The sequence below is a fragment of the Genypterus blacodes genome, unplaced genomic scaffold (assembly GCF_046128005.1).
Source record: "Genypterus blacodes isolate CSIRO-AG114 ecotype Tasmania unplaced genomic scaffold, CSIRO-AGI_Gbla_v1 ptg000073l_1, whole genome shotgun sequence".
Classification (NCBI taxonomy): Eukaryota; Metazoa; Chordata; class Actinopteri; order Ophidiiformes; family Ophidiidae; genus Genypterus; species Genypterus blacodes.
This window is the reverse complement of record NW_027466883.1, coordinates 284,473-310,198: the sequence shown is the minus strand read 5'-3', so window position 1 is coordinate 310,198 and position 25,726 is coordinate 284,473. Positions and strand designations below refer to the sequence as shown.

The following is a 25,726-nucleotide window of genomic DNA, read 5'->3' as shown; positions in this document are numbered from 1 at the left end:
CCACAGGGGCTGACTTGGAAGAGCTGAAAGTGAAGCAAACTCATATCTTGAACTGTCTAACATGATCTTAATTATCTTCATATTCAGTTTGCTTCATCTTCCTTCAATTAAAGGTAAGAAAGGGTCACAGATCCATCCACCATACATCAATCCAGGGTAAAAAACTTTAAACTTCATATTTCTTTCTTCCACAGGTTCCTCTCACACTCTGAACATTCTCCAAACTCCCCCTTTCATCATTAAAATAATTGATGAATCTGTTAGCAGGGAGATCAGCTGCTCACACAGCATTCCAAATTATGAGCACATTCTCTGGTACAAGCAGGAGGGAGATGGAGCTCTGCAGTACCTGGGATATCTGAACCTCAATTTCAAATTTCCCGAGGACCATGTGAAAGGAAAAATCAGCTTTGATGGAGATGGCAGCAAACATTCCACCCTCACTGTTTCTAATGTCACATTCAATGACAGCGCTGTGTACTTCTGTGCTGTGAGACGACACAGTGCTGCAGACTTATTGTACAGCTGAACAAAAACCCCACAAGACTGTTATCACATCCATGTATGTCATGTACTGCAGAGGGCCTCAAGTACCATATGACAGCTGTGAGATCAAATCACACAGTATAGTGACACTCCCCAGACTTATTGTACAGATGAACACAGACATGTATGTGTGTATTATCTGTTGTACAGTAGGGGGACCAAAAAAAAACTTTTCCTGATGACTATTTAATGAATGATGTAGATTTTGAAACCTTAACAGTAAAGATCGCAGACATTAATGCAGAGACACACCCACATCTTTGTTCGAGCTTCATAACTCCTCCCATCTCACAGACAGAGTTTCTCCTCTCTGAGTTCATTGTGATCACAACACAATAATGACCAAACCTGGTCTGATCAAACTCTGTGCTGCTCTGCTCTGTGTGATAGGTACTGAATGAAACAGAGGACTGAAAAGAGACATTTTGTTTTTATTCCTGTGAATGCATATGAATGCTCTAATGTTACATATTGATCACTGAATTACTGGTGGTTCTGAAACTTGGTAAATGTTTTTTCCTTACAGGTTTTATTGATGGGAGTGATGTCACCCAGACACCCATACTATGGAAAAACAAGGATGACAATGCAACTATGGACTGCAGACACACCAAGGGTGTAGGCTACAACCAGATGTACTGGTACAGACAACTGCCAGGAGAAAGAATGAGACAAATAGTGTACACACAACCCAGCAAAAAAGATCACGACTTTGAACCTGACTTCACCATGGAGAAATTCTCAGCCACCAAACCTGATGCTCTCAGTGGGACATTCACAGTGAAGAATCTGGTACCAGAAGATGAAGGCTTGTACTTCTGTGCTGTGAGTGAACACAGTGATACAGACTTATTGTACAGCTGAACAAAAACTCCCCAAAGTGTGTATGTACTATCTGGTGTAGAGTAGGGGGACCTGGAGAACCACAACTTTTCCTGATGACAGTTAAATGAATGATGCAGGTTTTGATACAGCATCTTACAGCATCACAGACACAGAGCATTAATGGAGAGACACGCCCACATCTATCTTGAAACTTCATAACTCATCCCATCTCACAGACAGAGTTTCTCCTCTCTGAGTTCATTCTGATCACAACACAATGATGATCAAACCTGGTCTGATCAAACTCTGTGCAGCTCTGCTCTGTGTCAAAGGTACTGAATGAAACAGAGGACTGTGTTGTGTTTTGATTCCTCTGAGCTGCTCCATTATTTAAATACATATTAATAATCTGATGTTGCATATTGATCACTGAATTACTGGTTGTTCTGAAACTTGGTTTATGATTTTTCATTGCAGGTCTTATTGATGGGAGTGATGTCATCCAGACACCCATACTATGGAAAAACAAGGGTGACAATGCAACTATGGACTGCAGACACACCAAGGGTGTAAGCTACTACCAGATGTACTGGTACAGACAACTGCCAGGAGAGGGAATGAGACAAATAGTGTACACAAAGCTCACCAGAAACGATTACCAATTTGAACCTGAGTTCACCATGGAGAAATTCTCAGCCACCCAACCTAATGCTCTCATTGGGACATTCACAGTAAAGAATCTGGTACCAGAAGATAAAGGCTTGTACTTCTGTGCTGTGAGTGAGCACAGTGATACAGACTTATTGTTCAGCTGAACAAAAACCTAGAAGAGTGTGTGTATTATCTGGTATACAGTACGGGGACCTCAAGAACCACAACTTTTCCTGATGACAGTTAAATGGATGATGCAGGCTTACAGCATCACAGACACAGAGCATTAATGCAGAGACACGCCCACATCTTTGTTCGACCTTCATAACTCCTCCCATCTCACAGACAGAGTCTCTCTTCTCTGTGTTCATTCTAATCACAACACAAGAATGATCAAACCTGGTCTGATCAAACTCTGTGCAGCGCTGCTCTGTGTTATAGGTACTGAATGAAACAGAGGACTGTGTTTTGTTTTGTATTCCTCTGAGCTGCTCCATTATTTAAATGCATATTAATAATCTGATGGTGCATATTGATCACTGAATCACTGGTTGTTCTGAAACTTGGTTTATGATTTTTCATCCTAGCAGGTCTTACTGATGGGAGTGATGTCACCCAGACACCCATACTATGGAAAAACAAGGGTGACAATGCAACTATAGACTGCAGACACACCAAGGGTGTAGACTACTACCAGATGTACTGGTACAGACAACTGCCAGGAGAAAGAATGAGACAAATAGTGTACACAACTCAAAACACCAAACCTGACTATGAACCTGAGTTCACCATGGAGAGATTCTCAGCCACCAAACCTGACGCTCTCAGTGGGACATTCACAGTGAAGAATCTGGTTCCAGAAGATAAAGGCTTGTACTTCTGTGCTGTGAGTCAACACAGTGATACAGACTTATGGTACAGCTGAACAAAAACCCCAAAGATCTGCCAGTGCAACCATTACCAAAGTATGTGTGTGTTATCTGGTGTACAGTAGGGGGACCTGGAGAACCACAACTTTTCCTGATGACAGTTTAATGAATGACGTAGATTTTGATGCATCAACTGACAAGATGACAGACACCACATAATTAATGCAGAGACCTAAGGATGTTAAATATAATCTGACTTGAAGGAAAAGTGCTAAATATGAAAATCAGTGTTATGGCCTTTCACTGCATGAGGTTAAAATACTCATTAAAATACCTTTCAATATTCAAACCCACATTAGATTTAACCACAAAGAGTGATTACCCAGCATCCATGTTTCGTGGGCAGCAAAGGCCTAACTCAGCTGGTTTATCACAACAGGGGGTCCAGAGATATAAAATTGTTTATTTTCACTTCATGTGCATGAGGTTTTGAAGAGCATAGAAGTGGATCAATGCATTTTTACAAATCAAAATATTGCAAATGTCTCAAAGATCCCATAAATTATAATCAAGAAATGCAACAAGCACAACACACAACACAGACTTCATCCTTCACATTCTATGACTCACCTCATAGAACTGCATATTCTCATAAGCAACGTGTCTGTGTTTGCATTCACAACAAATATACACATTAAGAGAGGACAAAGCAAAGGAGAATCCAGAGATCCGCTTGCAGACGTCACAGTTTCTGTCTCCTCCTTTCAAAGCTCATCCAACAAAGTCTGTTCAGTTTTTCTGCCAATGCAGAGACAGAGAAGAAGACAAACCAGTCATGATCATAAACTTCAGCAGGATCGCTCTGCTGACTCTCTGGCTCTCCTGTAGGTTTGGATTTTAATCACTTTCACTCTGTAATCAAGCCAAAATTCCATTTGCTCACTCTTTTTCTCTTTTAATGCAGGTCCTTCACTGAGCAATGAAGTCCTTCAGGTTCCTCCATCTATCTTGGGAAACCCTGATGATTCAGCAACAATCACATGCAGCCATTCAATCTCTTCATATGATATGATATTGTGGTATCACATGCAGACGGATGATTCTGACCTCAAACTGATTGGATATATTTATTATTCTACCACAAAGTTTGAGCAAAACTACAAGAAATACTTCAACATGAGTGGAGACGGTTCAAAGGAATCTTCTCTTCAGTTCCAACTCAGACAGGCAGAGAACAGCAGCGTGTTTTACTGTGCAGCTAGTAGACACAGTGACTCAATCACCTTCTTTCCTTTACAAAAACCTTTGCTGATAATCAGCCACATTCATTCCCACTGAAGAGGAACACAGCTGCATGCAACCAAAGCTTACAGCATGAAATCATCACTGATATATCAGCCCTGAAATGTGTCTCTTCCTGTTCAACCAACACAACAGGATAGAAATCCACTCTGAAGTCCACAACATCGACTGCTCAGCACTTATTCTGTCCATTGGGGTGTAGTGTTTCTCCACACATCGTCAAGGCAGATTCTATCTTGAAAGTCAAACATGAGTCTGTTTAAACTTTGATGATGTCTGATGCAAAAAATAATAACAAATTGCTACACATATATAATCTATATATATAGCAATTTGTTATTATTTTTACATCTATATAATAGATAGACAGATCATTTATGTTTAAATTAGATTGTCATTGAGTTGTATAAGGATACTGAACATTAGATTACTTTATCTATTATATCTATCAATCTATTAGATAATGATAGTTTAGATTAGGTTGTTGTTGAATACATAACTAAAGACATATTGCATAGCATAGCATCAAGAAATTATTCTGCTTTCATCTACGTATATGTACTTTGCTAAATATACTCTTTGATCTAATTTTATATTTTGTAAAATCTTTAAATAACTGTAACATGTTCTTTATATTTAACAAAATGAAATTATATAGCTTCTGCTGTTAGGAAAACTTAGCTATAACATTGAGAGCATCGAGTTTACTGGGAAGCTCACCATAAAAGGACAGGCAACAACAAATGAGAAAGCATTGCTCACCATTTCGAATCTCACATCAGAAGACACTGCTGTGTATTTCTGTGCCGCATGGTTGCACGGCAACACAACCACAGCACAGCGCTCGACAAAATCCTTCATCTACACTCTGAAAGGATTGAAATGAGGAGGAGCGAGCAGCAAACACGTCATGTGGCACAAGCTGAGGATTAGAAGACAATAACTCATGAACTTTGACAAAACTTTGTTTTTTTATATCCTGAGCTCAATGTATTTGTATGACAGAAACAGAACACGTTTCCAAATGAGATATTTCACAACTTAAGCTGTTACATTCAGAGGCAGAAATGAAAACCATAATTAGAAACCAGGGGAAAGCGCCACCTACTGTTACTAGCTTTGCTGTACTCAATCGTTTAGGCCTATACAGCAATAGCACAAATGAACTACATGTTGTTGTGTGTGTTGCATGCTTGAACACTTGTTACTTATAGTTGTAATCACTAGAAACAGTAACTTTACAGGTCTACAATCCAAAGATTAAAGATAAGACCTTCCAAACTTGAATAAATGTCATTAGCTGAACTCTCTCTTTATATTGAGCCAGTGTTTAAGAGTGCAAGTTGATGAGATGATTTGAATATTTAGAGGAGGAGGATCCATCCTCTATGACTCCTCCCACCTGATGAGTTCATGTTGATGTTGCTACAGGAAGGTTTCCTCACTAAAGCAGGTTGAATAATCAGCTCACTGATGGAAACACAGAGATTCAGAGCAACAGCAAGATTATGATTTTATATTCTGCAGTACAACAGATTTCTAAACACATCATGATCTTCTTATTCCTGAGCATTACTTTGAACATTGTTCTGGTTTCAGGTAAATGGTAACCTTTTAAACAGAATTACTTGGTTGTGTGTCATTGTTGTATATCATGCTGCTCATCATGTTAGTTATTTTTCAGAACACTTCATTGAGTGTAAATGTTGTGTGTTACACTTGTTGATGTCTTTCTCACAGGTTCCTCTCTCAGTGACAAAGTCAACCAGACTCCAGCTCACATGTGCAACAATCCAGGACAAACAGCCAAAATCAGCTGTTCACACTCCATTCAAAACTACGACCAAATCCTCTGGTACAAACAGACAAAGAACAGACAGTTACAGTTACTAGGATACATGTTAGCAAACGCTGGATACCCAGAGACTGGACAGAATGTGTCGATGGGCGGGAGTGCAGATAAAGACAAAACCAGCACATTAACCATTGAAGGACTCAGCCTGAACAGCAGTGGTGTTTATTTCTGTGCTGCTAGTTTCCACAGTGCTTCAGGTTGCTGCTCCTCAACACAAAAACCTCAATAATCACACAGTTTTTCATTTCATTCAGGGTGTTCACAGTCTTTTGCACCTGCATGAAGCCATTCTAAGCAAAGCTCGTCTCCACTCTCATTCAGATCAGAGATTATTAGAATGGGAGGGTCCTTCTATTTAACCTCCCAACTCCTCTTACACACACCAGCCTGAGACATTCACTGTGTCTGTATGTGGCTGTAGCTCATTTCAATAGGATCATTATGAACGCTCACATTTTGATCACATTTATAGTCTCATCTCTGCAGCTTCAAGGTACAATAAACATGCATTTTCTCATTCTGTCACACCTGACTGTCTGAGAGGTTCGCAATTTATCATTCTAAATATTATACGATAATACATTTGGCTGAATTATTCAAGAAGTTCAACCAATATTTTTTGCATTTCCTCTCCACATGTCTCTGTCAGGACGTCAACCAGGACCCTGAAATCATCTGGAAGCTTGTGTCCACGTCTGCAGAGATGAAGTGCAGCCATAAGAGAGACGCTGGTCACACACAGATGTACTGGTACAAACAGCTGCCAGGAGAAGCCATGAGCCTCATCGTCTACACTGTTGTCGGTGGACAGCCAGACTATGTGGCTGGCGGTCAACACAAATATTCAGCAGTGAAAACTGTCTCAGAGAGTGGAGAGCTCACTGTGAAAGACCTGCAGCGGGAAGACAGCGCTGTGTATTTCTGTGCTGTCAGTAAACACAGTGATGGAAGACGTGAGAGCAGATCAACAAAAACTGGGTGCCTTTATGTTTGGTGTGTGAAGCTGATTTTCACTTTCATATCTGTCCTATAGGTGGAGGTAGAGATCAGTAAGTTGTCTCTTGGTCATAATGTTGCTGGTGTAGATGTGAGAGGAGGGTTTGGATAAAGAGTGAACAGAATTAAAGCCATTCAGTGTCTTTCGGAGCTCAGAAAAGAAGTCACCATGCCCAACATGTTCCTTGGTAATGGCTTTGTTTACTATAACAGAATAAACTTGGTGCAGATTTTGCTCGCTGCAGTTTTTCCAGGTGTTTCTTTGGGTGTCGAGATCTCTCAGACTCCCTCAGATCTTCTCAGAAACCCTGGAGACTACTCACTGATGTACTGGTACCAGAAATCCCCTGGAGACAGCGCTCTCAAACGCATCGGACATGTTTATTACAGCACCATAGATCAGGAGGAGTCTTACAAGGAGCACTTCAACATCACTGGAGATATGAGCGGAGAAAGAGCAAAGAACGGCTCTCTGTTTATAGTCGACCTAAAGGCACCAGAGCACAGTGCAGTTTATTACTGTGCAGCCAGCTATGCACATTGGCTGCAGATCCCCTCTCCTCCATACAAAAAGCCATATATGAACCCCATCAGCATTTATGGGTTTGAATAAGAGCTTCAACAGGCTCCTCCCAGCCAGCTGCACTTGGTTGCAGTGTTTTCTTCATCATCATCAGCAGCAGGAGAGCCACCAGTGGATTCCTCGACCCTATTGGTGACAGAGCCAATCACGAACGCTGTGATCATCAGTCTGAGTGATGACAAATGATGAATTCTAAAGTCAGAATGATGTATTTTCTCCTCCTCTGTTGTCTAGCAGGTAGTTACTGTATTGCACAAACTATTCTCACATTTTGAATTTCAAATATGATCCGTCTGATGTTTCCCTTCTCTCTCCAGGTGGCTGTCTGAGTGTTGAGGTCCATCAGACTCCCTCTGCTCTCATCCAAAGTCCAGGTGATAAAGTGCAGCTTTTCTGCACTCATGGAAGAACCGACTACAGAATGATGCTCTGGTACCTGCAGCCTCATGGAGACACAGCTATGACACTCATTGGATATTTGAACTTCAAAGTAGTCAAAATGGAAGAGTCGTATGAACAGGTTTTCAATATCACTGGAGATTTGGGTGGGACAAGTGCAAAAAATGCTTCTCTAATATTCCAAATCCAAGGCTTTGAGCAGAGTGCAGTTTACTACTGTGCAGCGAGTGAAGCACGCTGACACAGATCTCTTCTGCTCTTTGCAAAAACTCCACATGATCCTACATCATCAGTGGTTTTGAATAAAAGGTGGAATAAAACTGCTCCTGAACACCTGCTGTTGTGGTTGTAATTTGGTGTGAAGCAGTCGTGTCATCAGCTAATGTGACTCTGCTCTCATTTCTTGGTTTGTTTTCATTTAACCATGTGACTGCTGGTTTAGACACACACATACACTGCAAGATTCAGGCAAAAATGGAGGAAAGACAAATATAAAATAAATAATGTAGGGCACACAGAGAACTTTGGCTTAATTTGTTTATGATTTTTTGTACATTTGTGACTGTTTCTCTAACCACATCTGTATTATATGTGATGAAACAACAACAACATGTCTATAAAAAAAAGTGTGAATCCAAATAAGGATCCACATCTGTCTCAAAAATCAAATTGACTTTCTTTCATTCTTCCTTGACAACAGCTACATTTTTCAAAGAAATCTCATCAAAATCCATGTGTTACTTTTTGAGCTATCCCTCTGACAGAGACACACCAGAGTCATGCAGAAACTCCTCCTTTCACACTTCACACTTCCCTTTCCTCCTTAAATGTACTCGGCTCATGAATATGATGCAACACAATCCACCACCAACAGCAGAGACATTCACACTGACATCTCTTTCATGACTTTAGAGAAATCCCCTCCACAAGATGAACAGATTTCTCCTTTCCTTCTTCCTCACAGGTGAAACCTCTGATGGTATCTGATGTACAGTTTGCAGTAAACTGACTGTAAGATGTTAAAATGATACTTTCTCTCTCCCTCTCTGCTTGCAGTGGCTGTTTCTCTGGATGTTCAGGTCCATCAGTCTCCCTCTGTTCTCTTCAGAAAGCCTGGAGATGACGTGCAGACCACACGGACAGACAGCGATCAAACTCATTGGATATGTGGAGTACAACACAAGAACGTATGAAGAGTTATATGAAAGGCATTTTAAAATCAGTGGGGATCTGAGCAGAAATACAGCAAAGAACAGCTCTCTGTACATTGTGGATGTAAAGCAGTCTGAGCACAGTGCAGTGTATTACTGTGCAGCTCGAGCAGCACAATGACACAGATCTCCTGTCAACGATACCAAAACAAAGAAAACTGACTGACTGTGCTTTCAATGAAGCTTAAAACAAACACCAGCCAGCCACCTGCATCCATGAAGCCTGTTTCATTTAATGCTGCCATTTTCCCAAAGTAGTTTGTTTGTTTAGAATAATCAACCAGCATATACACACATACACACGTTTATGTTTGAGTGCAGTGTGTGTTCTTCTGAACTCACAGTGCTTCTTTAAGTTTGCCTCAATTATTCCATCATGCTTCAAAACTGGTAGGAAGGAAGGAGAGAGAGAGAGAGAAAGAGACAGAGAGAGAGGGGGGAGAGAGAGAGAGAGCCATCGCTCTCTCTGTCTCTCTGTCTCTCTCTCTCTCTCACTCTATACATTATGTGATGGTTCTTTGTAGTCGTAATCTGTGATCACGAAAGTAGTTTACTGTTCACTCTTGATTTACGATTATCCAACTATTGCTATAACATAGAGACAGACACTATTATACAGACATCATCATCATCATCATCATCATCATCATCTTCATCTCCTTTTCAGTCTCAAAATGATCGTCTTTCTCCTTTCCTGTCACTTTTTAGGTAAAAAAGATTGATTTAGAGATCAACACATACTTGTAAGGAGAAATGTTCTTGTTTCTGTAAAAATGTAGAAACGACTGTTGCTGTCAGACGGCAGATTGTTTTTCGACCCTTAATATGTGAATCCAGCATGAGAGCAGCTAATGTCTGAGACTTTCTGTGTTTCTAGTTTTCTCTCTGGGTGTTCAGGTCCCTAAGTCTCCCTCTGAGCTCATCACCAAACCGACAGCTCATCTGCATATGACCTGCAACCATCCAGCTGGAGTTAATGCTATTCTGTGGTACCAGCAGCTACCAGGAGACCAGGCCCTGAAACTCATTGCATATAAATGCAGCGGACCTGACCACTGCACCACTGTGGAAAAACTATTTCCAGAACATTTCAGAGTATATGGGAGTTTAGCCAGAGGCACTTGGTCTCTTATGTTGATTGAGAGAAAACCTGAACACAGTGCGACATACTTCTGTGCTGTGACTGATACAGTTTGTCAAAAACCCATCTGCTCTGTCAAAAACCTCTTCCCCTCTCTGACATGAATGTAACTTGTTCCATTTGCCAGCTACACCTGTGACAGAAGAGCACATCTTGTTGAAGTCACTCTTTACATCTACAACACAGAGAAATGCAGGTATTGTGTGTCCAAAGTGGAGGAGAGCCAGTCTTTGTTTTGCATGATGACACAGTAGAGCCACTGTAGGGCAATGATGGATTTCTGGGTGGATCACATGGAGATAAGGACTCATGACATCTAAAGTCGTAGACGGCTTGTAGCGCAGCTCATCACTCATGCAAGTTCAGAGAGACGGCTTAGTTTAAGTGCATAAAACAACACCTTTATTCAAGGTGCAGTGGTTCTGAACATCGGGAGAGACTGGCTGTAGTTTGTCCACACGTTCAATCTCACAGGAAACTCCTGGAGCAAATATTGAGGCCTTAGTGACACAGTGTCAACAGCTCCATGTCTTTAGCACAGAGTCTCTTCCTGATGATGACAGATTTACTCCAGAGCTAACTTCTTAAAATGCACAAAGTCACACAGAGATGACAGAGATGTTTAGGTCTCTACCACACTCAAAACAAGTAATTTATTCTACATTTCATCTACAGCACAATTAAGAAAAAACAAACTCCACTTCTGAGTCTGAGCTTTGAACAGCAGAGAGCAGTGATGCCACACAGACATGAGCTCTGCTGTCAGCTCCTCCTTTCTTATCACAAAGGAAAAATAAAAGGCGTCCACATCTTCACTGTCTCACCACTGCTGCTGCTCACACACACATACACATACACACACACACACACACACACACACACACACACACATCTCAGTCCTCTTCAAAACCTGAACCACCACGAGACGCCAAATCACATATTTGATCCATTCTAAAGATGTTGCTCACTTTCTTTCTGTCTCTGTCTTTGCTCACAGGTAAGAATCATCACATGCTGTCAATCATTGATCATGACCTTTACATGACCTTTCTGTTCAAATGTCTTTTTTAGACATGGTCTTATCATTGCTGCTCATCCAGCAGTCGCCTAAAGATCTCCTGAGGAAACCTGAACAAACTGAGGCCCGTCTTGACTGTCACCATGGAGACAACAACTATCCCTACATGCTTTGGTACCAGCACAAAACAACAGCAGGAGGCCAGAGAGCTGTGGACCTGATTGGAGTGCTTCATTATGAAAATGCAAACCTGGAGAAGACCTTTGAAGGACGTTTCAACATCACAGGCCACTCAAAGGGCAAAGGTCATCTTAGAATCTCCACACTAAAGCCAGCAGACAGCGGGGAGTATTTCTGTGCAGCCAGTCTGCACTGTGCTTCAGCTCCTCCATCTCCCTCACAAAAACACCTGCATGAAACACAAAGTGCTTCATAAAAAGAAGCATTGATACACAATCTGATCTTTTTCCAGCTGCTGTCGGGTTTGTTTCCTGTCCCAACATCAGGACAGCCTTATTGGTGCTGAGAGTGTGATGTCACTTCCTGCCTTCTCTACCGAAGTGCATTCTCACATTTTGTTCTTCAAGTCAAAATGATCTCAGGCTTCATCACTCTCTGCACGTTCTGGGCTGCAGGTAAAACTGATCACACATAATTACAGGACTTTAGTAAAAACACAGTGATATTGGAGATCAGTGTGGTCACAGCTCTTTTCTTTTCAGGTGCAGCTCAGTCGGTGCTGATCACCCAGTGGCCCCGTTTCATCTCCAGTCTGCCCAGTGCTTTAGCAGAAATGCACTGTTATCAGAATAACACAGAGTATGACTATCTCTACTGGTACAGACAGCAGAAAGAAGCTGCTCCTCAGTTAATTGTGTCTATAGTGGGCAGCAGTGAGACTTTTGAAGCAGATTTCAAATCAGGTTTTCAGGCTGTTAGGTCGGAGAAGAAGCGCTGGTCTCTGAAAATCCCAAGCATTCAGAGGAAAGATGAGGCTGTTTATCTGTGTGCTGCCAGTCTACACAGTGACACAACAGAGCTCAACCCTGTGACTGAAATCATACAGAGGAGAGACTCTTATTGTTCTCCAACACCTGACAACTAAACATTTAATGCTGGAATGAAGCCGACCACAGAGAAGATGATATCAGTGTCTCACTGCATGTGTTCATATTAACACTGTGGAGTCTAAAGGCCCTTTGGCAGTTTCACTTTACATTACATATGAATGGAATGCTTCCAATGTTTATTTGTTTAGAGACAGGATCTGCAGAAATCACCAAACTCTATCTAAAATTTTACAAGGTACTAAATATGTCAGAATGAATTTGGGGGAAATGAGTATAAATGATGCATAAAATGGAAACTTCAACAAGTAAATAACAAACAACACAGGTGTAACATTAATATGTTACAGTACAGTAAATGTGAGGCTGTAAAGAAGATTTATTGATAAATGTATAATGACAAACTCACTGTATTCTAAGACATTAAATGCAAAATAATGGTTTAAGGTTTTATCAGGTTAAGAGTAGACGCAACCAATAGGTGGAAGCACAGCACACAACATTCAGCTTTTACTAAAAGAGGGTGGGGATTTCCAACCCATCACACACACATATACATACTTTTAACCCTTACTGCCTCATTCATTCTGCGTCAGCAGCTCTTGACAATGTCTTCATCTTTGCTCACATTTGCTATTTTCTTCATCTGGTTACCGTGTAAGAGCTCAAATTACAGCACAAATTCATCAAAATATGTTCAGATATCATCTCCTCATTTATACTAAACTGAACGCATTTCTAAATCTGTTTTCTCCACAGTTCAGGTGAGCAGTGTGAAGTTTCTGCAGTCGGCCTCCCAGATTGTTAAGGAGAACAGTGAAGTCCAGATGAACTGCACTCATGATGACACTAATCTGCCTGTAATGTTGTGGTACCAGCAGAGAAAGCACAGTCAGTCTCTGACCCTCATTGGGTTTGGATATGCAACGAGCTCCCAAAACTATGAGGGTCAGTTTAAGGAGCAATTCACACTGACGAGAGAAGACACAGTGAAAGGAGCTCTGACGGTTCACAGAGCAAACCTGTCACACTCGGCTGTGTATTTCTGTGCTGCCAGTACACAGTGATGTGGTTTAATGCCACTCCCTCACTAAAAGCACTCAGTCTTCTTTCTGTTGTGATACGTGTTCCATATGCATCTTCACACAGGGGAGGAAGAGTCTCAGAGGAAGCTGTGTTCCTCACATGTGGAGGATGAATCCAGCTCTGATCGGATTTCTGCTCATTTTGCTTCCATGTAATGTTTCCATCTACAACCTACAATACAATGACCTGAACAAACCCAGCAGCTTCATTCTATTATGAGTTTTATACATCAATCATATGAATGTTTTATCCAAAGGTGTCGACTTCAACTGCTTTTCAATTTGTTTCTCCACAGATCAAGTCAAGAGTGTGAAGTTTGAGCCTCCTCAACCAAGAACAGTCAATGAAACAGCCAGAGTAGAAATTAAATGCAGTCATGATGACAACGATCTCGATGTAATGCTGTGGTACCAGCAGAAGCGGAGCGGACTGATGACTTTAATAGGATACAGCTACACTGGTAGTGACCCAACCTATGAGAAGCAGATGGAAGATCGGTTTGAGATTACAAGAGAGAACACGATGAGAGGAGCTCTGATCATCCGCAGTGTGAATCTATTAGACTCAGCTGTGTATTTCTGTGCTGCCAGTACACAGTGATGTGGTTTAACGCTGCTCCCTCACTAAAAACACAAGTTCAACATCCTGAGAGCCAAACTGACGCACAATGATGCATTAACACAGAATCACCATTCATCAGAGACCAATCATTCATTTCATTCAATCAAGTAAAATACTAAATACTAAAATGAGTTTGAACCATAGTACAATGTATCAGTTTAATGTGTCAATATATCAAATAACTGCATAAAATAAACATATAATGGTTGCTGGCTTTTGCTGAAACCTGTTATGACTTCATGAGACATAAATCAAATGTTCATTTTCAATTGTTGAACACAGGAAGTTGACTGCAGGGCTCAGCATGTCCAGCTACACCATGATGTGGTACAGACAAAACCTCAAAGCAGCACCGCTGGAGTTCCTCACCAACGAGTATGAGCAAACCCAGGGCCGCTTCCAGAGCTTTCTCCATACCAACAACTTCTCCCTGCAGATTACTGAGCTGTTCCTGAATGACAGCAGCACCTACTACTGTGCTGCCAGTCACAGTGATGCACACAGGAGACACCCTCATACAAATAACAAGTGTGGTGACAGATGACAGGAAGGAGCTGTGGCTCATTTGGTTTGATACCAAACTGTATTTAACTGTCAGGATGAACACATTTACCCCGACTATCTGAAGTCACAGCTCATCAACGGTTGAACACATGATTCTGCAGAATTCATCCCTAGTATATTTGAAAGATTTGAATACATCAAGAGGAATTGTGGTCAGCTGTAGATAACTACTTGACATGTTTAATGTTAATAGAGTGATGAGAAATAAAACTACAACACAATATAGGAACTACATCTAATTATAATTATTGTAGGGTTATCTGTGGGAGGGTGTTAGACGATGTTTTATTTTTTCCAGGATTTCATTTGTTTTCTTCTACATAATCTTAGACAGACAAATCTCCTAGATGCAGTATAAATTATGGGTGGAGAGTTCAGTAGAACGCTGCAGAAGTAACAATGTACACTTAGAGGGCAACGTCGAGCAGTTATTGTTGGAGTTATTTGTATTGACCACTAGGTGGCGCTATGATACGCTTATGGTGGGAGTTAAACACAATTGCCACTAGGGGGCAATAATGAGCAGTTATCATTGGAGATAATTATATTTACCACTAGATGGAGAAATTGTACGCATATATTTTGACTCAAACTCATTGGAAATAATGAACAATTAATGTTGGATTAAATTGAAACTACCACCAAATTGCGATACTGAAAACTTAGATTTGGAGTTAAACACAACTGCCACTAGAGGGCAACAACGCGAAACCAGGGATGGAGTTGACTACAATTGCCCCTAGATGGAAACAGTACCTTTGGTACAGTAAAGTAACATTTGTCTCAACTTATTACATGAGTAGTTTTTATATTAACCTTGATCGATACAGAAGGATGTTTGATAATAAAAAAGATTGAAGTTTCTTTGTCCAGAAAAGGAGAATAAGAATCATTTAAAGCTCCTCTCAGTATCGCTCACATGTTGTTGAGTGTTTGACATCTAAGTCAATAAAGAGGTGTAACCAGGAAAGATGTCACTTCCTCTGAGCATCTACAAGGAAACACAAACAAAAACAGTTTCCCTTTCCCTCCCTTCTTCTTTCGTCTTTTCTTAGCTGTCACAGAAATAGCAGCAGTCTGTCAACTCGTCCTTAACCTCGTCCTGTCTGAACAGCTGCTCTGTGAGACAAACAGGCAGAGATGGAGGCTGAGATATGGAGACTCTGGGTGGGTGGAGGGAAGAAGAGAGAGGCAAAGACACTTTGTGTTTTTGTATGATGCTTTTTCACCGTGGGGACAGGGGGCCACGGTGATACAAACCCATAGAGGCGCCGTACAAAAACCTCCTCCCATTCACATGCATAGTGTAGAGAGCTCCATGATGCCTGGGACACTCAGTAAAGCAGAAAACCTGACTATTCTGACAGCCAAGAGGATGTTGGTATCAGATGGTATCATCAAATCTGTTTTAAAGGGGAAATTTAGACAGAATTAATATTTAAATTTGACTATATGGTCATTTAACTGCTTTAGAGCTTTGATTCCCTCATCTTGAGAACAACCCTGCAAACATGGACATGAAGAGGTTGATCAGTAACGTTTGAGCAATCTTCATCTTGTGGATCATGAGAACAAAGTGATTATGGAGTTTTTGACTTTTTGGTTGAGGAGGAGCTCAGTGTGACACTGGAAGGGAAGCTTACTTTGGAAAGGGAGCAAAACTCACAGTTTTAGGTAAGTCAGCGCTCTAATAACTTCAACTCACTGTAAGAAACAGGGAAGAGTGTCAATGTTGGTATGAAAATGAAAGAATAATCTGTTACCATGAAAAAGATGAACTATTGTGCTGAACTGAGATCACTGTGACGAATCAACCTGCTTACTTTGGCAAAGGAACCAAGCTGACAGTTCTAGGTAAATATTTCAGACTAACATTGTGTTTGGGTAAATTTCACTTTAATATAAACCCTCAGGATGAATAAGAATGAGTGAAAATGCCCCCAGATAACAAAAGAGATTCATGTGCAGTATCTCTGCACTGTGACAACGTCAATGAAGCGTACTTTGGAAAAGGGACAAAACTGACGGTTGTGGGTGAGTGAAGGCTGATGAAGGCTGTGTATAAAACTGTTTAGTCAGAGTGGAGTGTGTTAGAATTGTGTGTTTTGAGTGTTACTGTCAGAAAATATGGACCTTTATGGTTTTAGTTTGGCTCAGAGCTTTTTGGTGATAAGTTGTGCGCTGTGTCAATTATGAAGCATATTTCGGCCAAGGAACAAAACTGACAGTTCTTGGTGAGTAAAACTTCACAATTTTCTTCAGTATTAGTAGTAAAATAGAGGATAAACCTCTTAATCTCTGACAAACTCTCTGGTAACTATTTTCAATCTGACACTGTTTGGACAAGTTTGGTCCAAGCCTCTGAACTTTAATTTGAAATTCCAGTCAAATTTTAAAGCTTCCAAATATGCTAAGTGGGATTTTGGGAAGTTTATGAGAGTTTAAGAGGTTGAATGAGGGAAACACTTGAGTTCTGCATTACATTATTCAAAAATCAGATCCTGTGACAAAGTTGTGATAAATTCAACGTAGAAGAGAGAAAGAGAAGCAGGAGGAAGAGTTTTTGTTAGAGCACAATCACTCTGTGCTCATACACTGAAGCTCATTTTGGAGCTGGGACCAAACTCACCGTTTTAGGTAAGAAAATCTCCAACAAAACTCTCACTGAGGATGTTTCACAGCTTCATTATGAAGGTAAAGAGATTGAACATTAACAATGTGCTTTTATAGGTCTTATTTGATAGCAGGAGAAGCTTCATGCTCCTTTTAAACTGTAAAGGTTTTGTAACAGAAGTTAGATTGTTGGTGAGTTCTGCACCAAACATCGTCTGAGTTCTCCAGCATGACTTCTGCAGTCATAATAAATTGGCTGTAAGCCCAGATTCTTGCTCTCAGCCTGAGTTCTTATCAGCTCAGTGAAAACTGTGAGCTACCAGGCAGAGGCTCACTTTGGAGCTGGAACCAAACTCACTGTCTTAGGTAAGAAACTCACAGCATAATATAACTCTAAACATGCTAAACATGCTGTGTTTTACAAAGCTTCTGTCTGATAGGTGGTGTGTAGTTGGTTTACAGCTTAGATTTGAACCATTTTAATGTTCTGAAAATGTCAAAAAGAGATAATAATATCAGCAATTTGGCATTAAACTGAATTGTTGTCAGTACAAAGTTTTGAAAATGACATCATGCACATCAATGTTTGTGCTGTGAGCTTCTCTGATCATAAACGTTACTGAGAGCAGAGTTTAAGGTTTTCATTGTTTTGTTGTAATTTCCTGGAGCTGTAAACTGATGTCCTCATGCGTAGATTAACATAATCTGATGATTCTGTGAAAGTAAAGCAAGATAAGAGCGATGTGAGTTAAGCAGTGTGATTATGAGCTGGTATTATAAATGTATAAGTTAATACAGTAAGTTAAGGGTTTGTTCAGTTTATTGCATGGTGAGTGAGCGATATGCTCCAGCTCATATCCACCTTATTTTGGAGAAGGGACCAGACTTACAGTTCTCGGTAAGATCGCTGCAACAAATTCATAAAATCCTCAAATGTATCAGAGAAATGGAAATCTTAAAGGCTCTGAATGTTGTTTTGGAGTTTATTGACTGTAAAAAGCTCCTCTGTTCGTGTCTAAATGCTGGTTGTTACAGTTTGAAGTGACAGTGAAGATTGAATTCTGTCTAAATTTTTGAATGTGTACGATAACATTTTAATAAATTAATATGATATTAATTTAGATATGATTTTGTAGTCTGAAGATGAAATGGAGAAGAAATATTTATGTCAGATAAAGACAAGAATAGTCTGTCAATAATTTTATATTTGTAACTTAAAAAGCCTGAAGATAGAATCGGTGCTAAATATCTGTAGGATTTTTATTTGTGTGGGGGAAGCAAACACCAAATAACAATAATAATTCAATAAAAATCTAAGCATTTCTGTTGGATTATGTGTCTAAATTATGGACTTGATCCACTGCATACATGCAGGATTCTGTAAACCTGTGAATTTAATTCCATGATGTCTGTCTTTTGTCCTCTCAGAACCTGACCATGATGTCACTCCACCAACAGTTCAAGTCTTTAAACCTTCAGAAAAAGAATGTAAAGTAAAGACGTTGGTGTGTGTGGCCTCTGGTTTCTACCCGGACCATGTGAGTGTGTCCTGGGAGGTGGACGGGGTCACAGAGACTGACAGCGTGGCCACAGACAACACGGCCCTGAGGGAAGGGAAACATTACAGCCTCAGCAGCAGGCTGACAGTCCAGAGCAAAACATGGTTCAAACCTAGCAGGACATTCACCTGCAGGGTCAGCTTTTTCAACGGGACTGACACCATCGACGTAGAAGACTCCATTACTGGTGAAACAGGTGATTTACAGCACTGGAGTGGGATAAATGTTTGCTTTTTCTGCACAGTTTGAGTGTAAAAACTTTAATTTCTCTATTTTTGTCTTTCAGATTCAGGAGGAATGCCAAATGGTAAATAAACCCTTTGGTTGCAGAGGTCAAACTGGTGCCGCTGTGACGGCTTCTGACCCTGACGAGGTCATCAGCCGAGAGCTAAACATGGATCACGTTTCTTGACTTAACAAAAGAATTTAATTGCTGAGACTTATACCAGTATTTTGTTAGATTTGTTTCACATTGCTGATTTGAATCATTTGATCATCAGCTGTAAACTCCAGGTTTAGCACACAGATGCATTATAAATGATTTTTTGGACGATGATAAAAGAATGCTTCCATCTTCTGCAGACACAAAGATGAAGATCATGCAGAACGCCAAACTAACCTACAGCGTTTTAATCGCCAAGAGCTTCATCTACGGAGTCTTCATCATGTTTCTGGTGTGGAAGCTGAAGGTTTGTTTCCCAGGATCTCCTTTCATTATAAATATGCATTTATTCTACATTCTTCAAGAATGTAGAAGTAAGTAGTAACTCTTTCTTGTTTTTGTGTTTCACAGGGTTTATCTGGAAAACAAAGCAGCAGAGAGCGGAGCTGTGGCCTGAATAACTGAGCTCTGGGAAACTGATTGATGTTACTGTGTAAATACAAATCTGAAGTATTGTTACAATATTTCTCGTTTTGCATGACGTAGTGCATTTTGTTTGTTCAACTCAAATGTTTCATCTTTAGTAGAATGAAGGACTTATCAAGTAAAACACGTGACTATTGTGTATGTGTGTAATGTACATGCTTTCATGTTTTAAGCTGCATGCTTTCATGTTGTAGCGTCTAAGAGCTCAATCATCCAATCAGCTTCTGCAACGAAAATAAAATAGAATACAATTCTCTGTGTTACTGATTTGAACGACTTGCTAATGTTTTGATGAATGATCAATAATGCTGTCTGAGTCTGTGTAAACTGCTTCATCATCAATAAAAGTATTTCAGAGGATCTTGTGATTATGTGGTTTTATTTCTGTGATGATTTCCTGATTTTCTGTGTTACAATGTTGAGATTGTTGCTAGAAGCCTCCAGGTAAAACACAGAACACATAAATAACAACAGCAATAAATGAAACAAAGACAAAAAGATTCATGATGCGATGACACGAGAGATTTAAGGTGCAAAGACAGAAAGAGTCTCAGATATGAAGCTCCTGGTTTAATGAGGCTCTGCATTCAAACATTATCTACATACTGGATGATTGTCAGCACTTTGCCCTGTTTGTCTTTGTACTGAACAGACATTGTGGAATTTGTCATTATACACTCATGATAACATGAGTCACACACCTTCTTACACACCTCACACACTACTGGGAGTCATTTTTAGCTGCTCGTCTCTATTCTCAGAAATCAGACATTTCAGGCCCACATGAGCTCAAATGTTTCCACTGAACTACAGTTATCTTCATCATCTTCACTTATCGTGCTTTGTCTGGCTCTAAAAGAGACTAAAGTGTCTCGGATAACATTCACTCAATGAATTCAATGAAATCGATCACTGTGAATTCTTAATTACATATTTATCATCAATGTACAGTTTCTTCACTAAACCATCGTCCTTTACCTTGAAGCCTCTCAGTGGAAAATATATCTTAGAATGTGAACGTGTCAACAGGAAATGAATGTTGTGGTGTGTGTATGTGTGTGTGTGCTGCTGGTGATAACTGAAACCCTGCAGGAACAGAGGAGCGGTGGAGGAGGAGAGGATGTGGTCACAGAGTGAGCAGCAACTTTCCAGTCTAACACAACCTCTACACTTTGCAGAGAAGTACACCTGCGACTCTGCAACAAACCCCAACACACACTTCTGAGTGAGTGTATGTTGTATCACACAACAGCTGGCTATAATCTGGTGCAGAAAGTTGCATTTCAGACTCCAGTGGGAATCAAAGTGCTTGTTGCCTCGAAAAACATGTTTGTGCTCGCTGAAGTTTGATAAACAGGAAATGATTTGTGTGCCACAGTAACAGAAACATGTGGGGACTCGCATCTGTGTACAGAGTCAATGATCCACCCCTGACCCCTGACCTCTACACCAATCTATAGGCTGTATGAAATACCAGTCTGATTCTTCCAGCTGAGCTCTGTGAGAATAATGAATAATGATTTTAGATGTGTTCATGGTGTTATTATAGTTGTATGTGATTATGAATGTTGGTTTTCTTTGGATGTTACACACACTTTAAGTAACATAATCTCTCTTTTCAATGATCTTGTGCGTTTATATCTCAGACATTTTGTCATGTCATAATCTCATCATAAATACCATTACATCACCCTTTGATTGTTCAGGGTTGAACCAAATATAACCAAAAATAGTTGAAAGATGTTATATTTTTTAACGTGGATCTTAAACTCACATTGAAAATGCTTGGTTGGTTTGAATCTTTAGTTTTAGAAATAGTGAATTTTTAAAACTGCACTAGAGTCTTTTACAGCGTAGTCAAATATCAGTTAGGTAAAGTATGTCAGTACAGACGCAGAGAGACACAGTTCACCTTTAGCAGCTGAATGAGACATTTTCTCTGTATGCACTCTAACGATCTCTTGCGGTCAAAAATGGGAATAACAAGTAATCACAGCCCTCATGTTCCATCAAAATATGAGGTTTAAAATCAAATAATTACAAAGACAGATTTATAAAAAAAATACAGAGAGAGAAAGTCTATTAGGAACACAACACAACCACCAACAACACAAATACATTTGTTATATTAGTAAAGGAGAATTTAAAGAGAAATAAACCTGATTCTTTAGAAAACAGAGAAGATAAAGTCCAGTGAGGATCCTTCAGACAGCTTTCTATGTTTCATGTTTGCTGATGTTCACTTGTTGCTTGATGTTCAACCTTCCATCAGATGACATCAGAATGTTACGATTATCTGGATGAAGGAATTCATTGTTCTAAAAATGGATGAAGACACACTTAAGTGTGTTGTAGATTTCATTTAAAATGAATACAATTCAATCAGTGACCCATAATGACGAAATGAAAACATTTTTAGAAACTTGCTAATTTACTCAACTGAAATCTCCAGAGGTTTTCAGACCCTTAGTTCTTTGTTGAAGCACCTTTGGCAGCATTGAAATGATTCATATAATTAACAATGGTTAAGGGAAAATGTTGATGAACCATTATATGGTTATATGGTTAATCTTCTCTCATGTGTGGATTGTCATGTGGCCTTCAGGTGTTCATTTTGACAGAAGTTTGTACCACAAACTAAAGAACTAGCAACTAAGTGGCTCCTCTCCTGTATGGATTCTCATGTGTCGCTTCAGGCTTCAATAATAAGTAAAGTTATAAGTAAAGAGCAAAGAGAAGGGAGGAGCTTGAATAGCATAACAGCTCATCTATGTGTTCCTTTTACAAGTACATACATGTTTGTCCTTACATGCTCTATCTATCACATCCACATCTGTCTCTCTCTGTCTGTTTTCTCATGTAAAAGAACAGAAACAACGCCATCTACTGCCACCAAACTGTAAAAAGGATGTTGTGAAATGAAATGAAATGACAGAATGTTACACCATAACATCTGACTGATAATGTGACTTTCACATATTTCATATGAGATAGAAAGGGATAAAAAGCGAAATCTGTTCTTTGGAAACCTGACCTTCAACTTCACATGGATGACGTTGTCACCTTAACTGTTTTACTAACCAATCAAAGTTCAGTGGTACGTCAGGTTTTTTCTTTTTCAATTGCTGTTTCTCTGGATGACGAGAGTGAACATCCTCATCCTGCAAGCTCAACACTCCTGCAGTGAAACCACGAGCTGACAGCACCATGTTTGCTTTGCTGATCCTCCCTCTGTTCCACTGGGGTAATCTATCCTGTTGACAAAGACTGTTGGCTATTAAATTGAAGTTCTAAGGAATCAAGAACATCTAGTGAATATCTAAATGAATGAATTCCTCCCCATATATTGCACACATGCAGGCCTGGCTCAGCTTCAGCCTCCAGAAGTGATGGTGGATCTGGGCCAACCTGTGAGTCTCCGCTGTGACCAGGAAGGGGTTTCTAAAGCAGTGATGCTCTGGTATCAAAACAAAGAAAGGTATGGCAAGCTGTTGAATGAACTAGACGTATTAAACTACCATTAGGGGTTGTTCATTTCAAAGGTTGCCCGTTTTTTGTCACGTTATGTGTATAAATTAGCAACTCTGCTTCTAAATGTGTCCCATAGCTCCTTTCAGACGGTGCTGTATTCTTACGGCAGAGCGGTGGCTGTGTCGCTGAAGGCCATGAGCTTTGAGGGGAAGAGGGAAGATGGCTCTCTCTCTCTGATCATCAACAGCTCCCTTCTAACACACAGTGCTGTTTACTATTGTGCAGTAAAATCACACAGTGAACGCTGCAGTACTAAAGCCCTGACTGAAAACACCACAGGGTGCAGCACCTAGGGGAGGGGAGCTCCTGTGTGGTAGATGTGGGTTGATACAGAGAAGAAAGGTCATTTTCCCACCAGTAGGGGGACACAAACTCCAACATATTGAAGAGGGTGACAGCTTACACTCCCCTCTCAGTAAGAGCAGTGATGTGCAGTTTGCCACAGGGGCTGACTTGGCAAGAGCTGAAAGTAAAGCTGATAGAGACTCTCATCTTGAACTCTCCAACATGATCTTCATCATCTTCATATTCCAATGTTTTCTTCATCTTTCGTTGATAAAAGGTAAGAAAAAATATTCCATCCAGTGCAAAGAACTGCAAAACTTTAAAACTTTATATTTCTTTCTTCCACAGGTTCCTCTCACACTCTGAACATTCTCCAAACTCCCCCTTTCATCATTAAAAGCTTTAATGAATCTGTTAGCAGGGAGATCAGCTGCTCACACAGCATTCCAGATTTTGAGCACATTCTCTGGTACAAGCAGGAGGGAGATGGAGCTCTGCAGTACCTGGGATATCTGAACCTCCAACATTCATATCCTGAGGATCACCTGAAAGAAAAAATCAGCTTTGATGGAGATGGCAGCAAACATTCCACCCTCACTGTTTCTAATGTTGCATTCAATGACAGCGCTGTGTACTTCTGTGCTGTGAGACGACACAGTGCTGCAGCGTGTGTTCCCCTCTCTACAAAAACCTATCTGTTTGTCTATCAGAGGCTCCTGAGCACCTGCAGCCTGCTTCCATCTGAGCAGAGGCTTTGATAATCTTATTGACTGTTTCCACACAATTCTGAGCTTTGCTGAGTATGAGTAGGACCTGTAAATAAACCCTTGGGTGTGAATAAATAAGTCATTGGACTGACGACACAGGTTTCCATATGGCAGTTTATGGGCTCAGCCTGTGTGACTCAGTGCAGAGACACTCCCACATATTTATGTTACCATAAGAGGCTGTGGCAGTTTCTGTCTTCCAGATCATGGACATGATCATCATTAAACATGGCCTCCTCAGCTTGCCAGTGTTTATGCTGTGGATTACAGGTAATTTAATGTGGATCTGAATTACAACATTGACGTAAAAGTGATCATTACTTTTGAAGTATCTACGAGACTTACAGCAGATGAACACGCTCAATGCTGATGATCATTTTCTCTGTAATGTTTACTGTAATTGACACAGGTCTTGTTGATGGGAGTGATGTCATCCAGGCACCCATACTGTGGATAAACAAGGGTGAGGATGCAACTATGGACTGCAGACACACCAAGGGTGTAGGCTACAACCAGATGTACTGGTACAGACAACTGCCAGGAGAAAGAATGAGACAAATAGTGTACACAACTCAAAGCACCAAACCTGACTATGAACCCGGGTTCACCATGGAGAAATTCTCAGCCACCAAACCTGACGCTGACAGTGGGACATTCACAGTGAAGAATCTGGTTCCAGAAGATGAAGGCTTGTACTTCTGTGCTGTGAGCCAACACAGTGATGCAGCCTTATGGTACAGCTGAACAAAAACCCCAAAGAGTGTGTGTATTATCTGGTGTACAGTAGGGGGACCTCAAGAACCACAACTTTTCCTGATGACAGTTTAATGAATGATGCAGGTTTTAATACAGCAACTTACACAAACAGATCATTAATGCAGAGACACACCCACATCTTTGTTGGAGCTTCATAACTCCTCCCATCTCACAGACAGAGTCTCTCCTCTCTGAGTTCATTCTAATCACAACACAAGAATGATCAAACCTGGTCTGATCAAACTCTGTGCAGCGCTGCTCTGTGTTATAGGTACTGAATGAAACAAAGGAATGAAAGGAAAACATTTGTTTTTATTCCTCCGATTGAAAACATATTAATGCTCTAATGTTGCATATTGATCACTGAATCACTGGTGGTTCTGACGCTTGGTTTATGATTTTTCCTCACAGGTCTTATTGATGGGAGTGATGTCATCCAGACACCCATACTATGGATAAACAAGGGTGGCAATGCAACTATTGACTGCAGACACACCAAGGATGCTACATATTATCAGATGTACTGGTACAGACAACTGCCAGGAGAAAGAATGAGACAAATAGTGTACACACAACCCAGCAAAAAAGATCACGACTTTGAACCTGACTTCAC

The 25,726-nt window shown here is 40.4% G+C and overlaps 1 protein-coding gene and 3 gene segments (V, D, J or C); all 4 read left to right on the top strand.

Moving 5' to 3' along the window:
* The first annotated feature begins 840 nt into the window (after positions 1-840).
* Positions 841-2,011, top strand: LOC143006319 (T cell receptor beta variable 29-1-like). The segment is given in 3 exon segments: positions 841-936; positions 1,073-1,371; positions 1,849-2,011. Coding segments are annotated over 3 exon segments (447 nt in total).
* Positions 2,012-2,376: 365 nt separating this feature from the next.
* On the top strand, positions 2,377-20,134 carry LOC143006316 (M1-specific T cell receptor beta chain-like). Of its 23 annotated transcripts, none has more exons than XM_076157709.1 (8): positions 13,391-13,411; positions 13,613-13,700; positions 13,845-14,138; positions 18,186-18,245; positions 18,776-19,102; positions 19,193-19,213; positions 19,489-19,595; positions 19,700-20,134. In XM_076157709.1, exons 1-8 carry the CDS (start codon positions 13,406-13,408, stop codon positions 19,751-19,753), a joined length of 957 nt encoding a protein of 318 aa, XP_076013824.1. In that variant the 5' UTR covers positions 13,391-13,405; the 3' UTR covers positions 19,754-20,134. The 23 variants fall into 23 exon arrangements, with proteins under 23 accessions (XP_076013830.1, XP_076013833.1, XP_076013832.1 ...); XM_076157708.1 differs by lacking the exon at positions 18,186-18,245 and adding an exon at positions 16,909-16,968; XM_076157707.1 differs by lacking the exon at positions 18,186-18,245 and adding an exon at positions 16,349-16,408.
* LOC143006320 (Ig kappa chain V-V region MOPC 149-like) lies at positions 11,230-11,957 on the top strand. The segment is given in 3 exon segments: positions 11,230-11,375; positions 11,450-11,770; positions 11,869-11,957. Coding segments are annotated over 3 exon segments (423 nt in total).
* Positions 20,135-24,343: 4,209 nt separating the features above from the next.
* On the top strand, positions 24,344-25,716 carry LOC143006321 (T cell receptor beta variable 29-1-like). The segment is given in 3 exon segments: positions 24,344-24,627; positions 24,767-25,062; positions 25,525-25,716. Coding segments are annotated over 3 exon segments (408 nt in total).
* Positions 25,717-25,726: the final 10 nt, after the last annotated feature.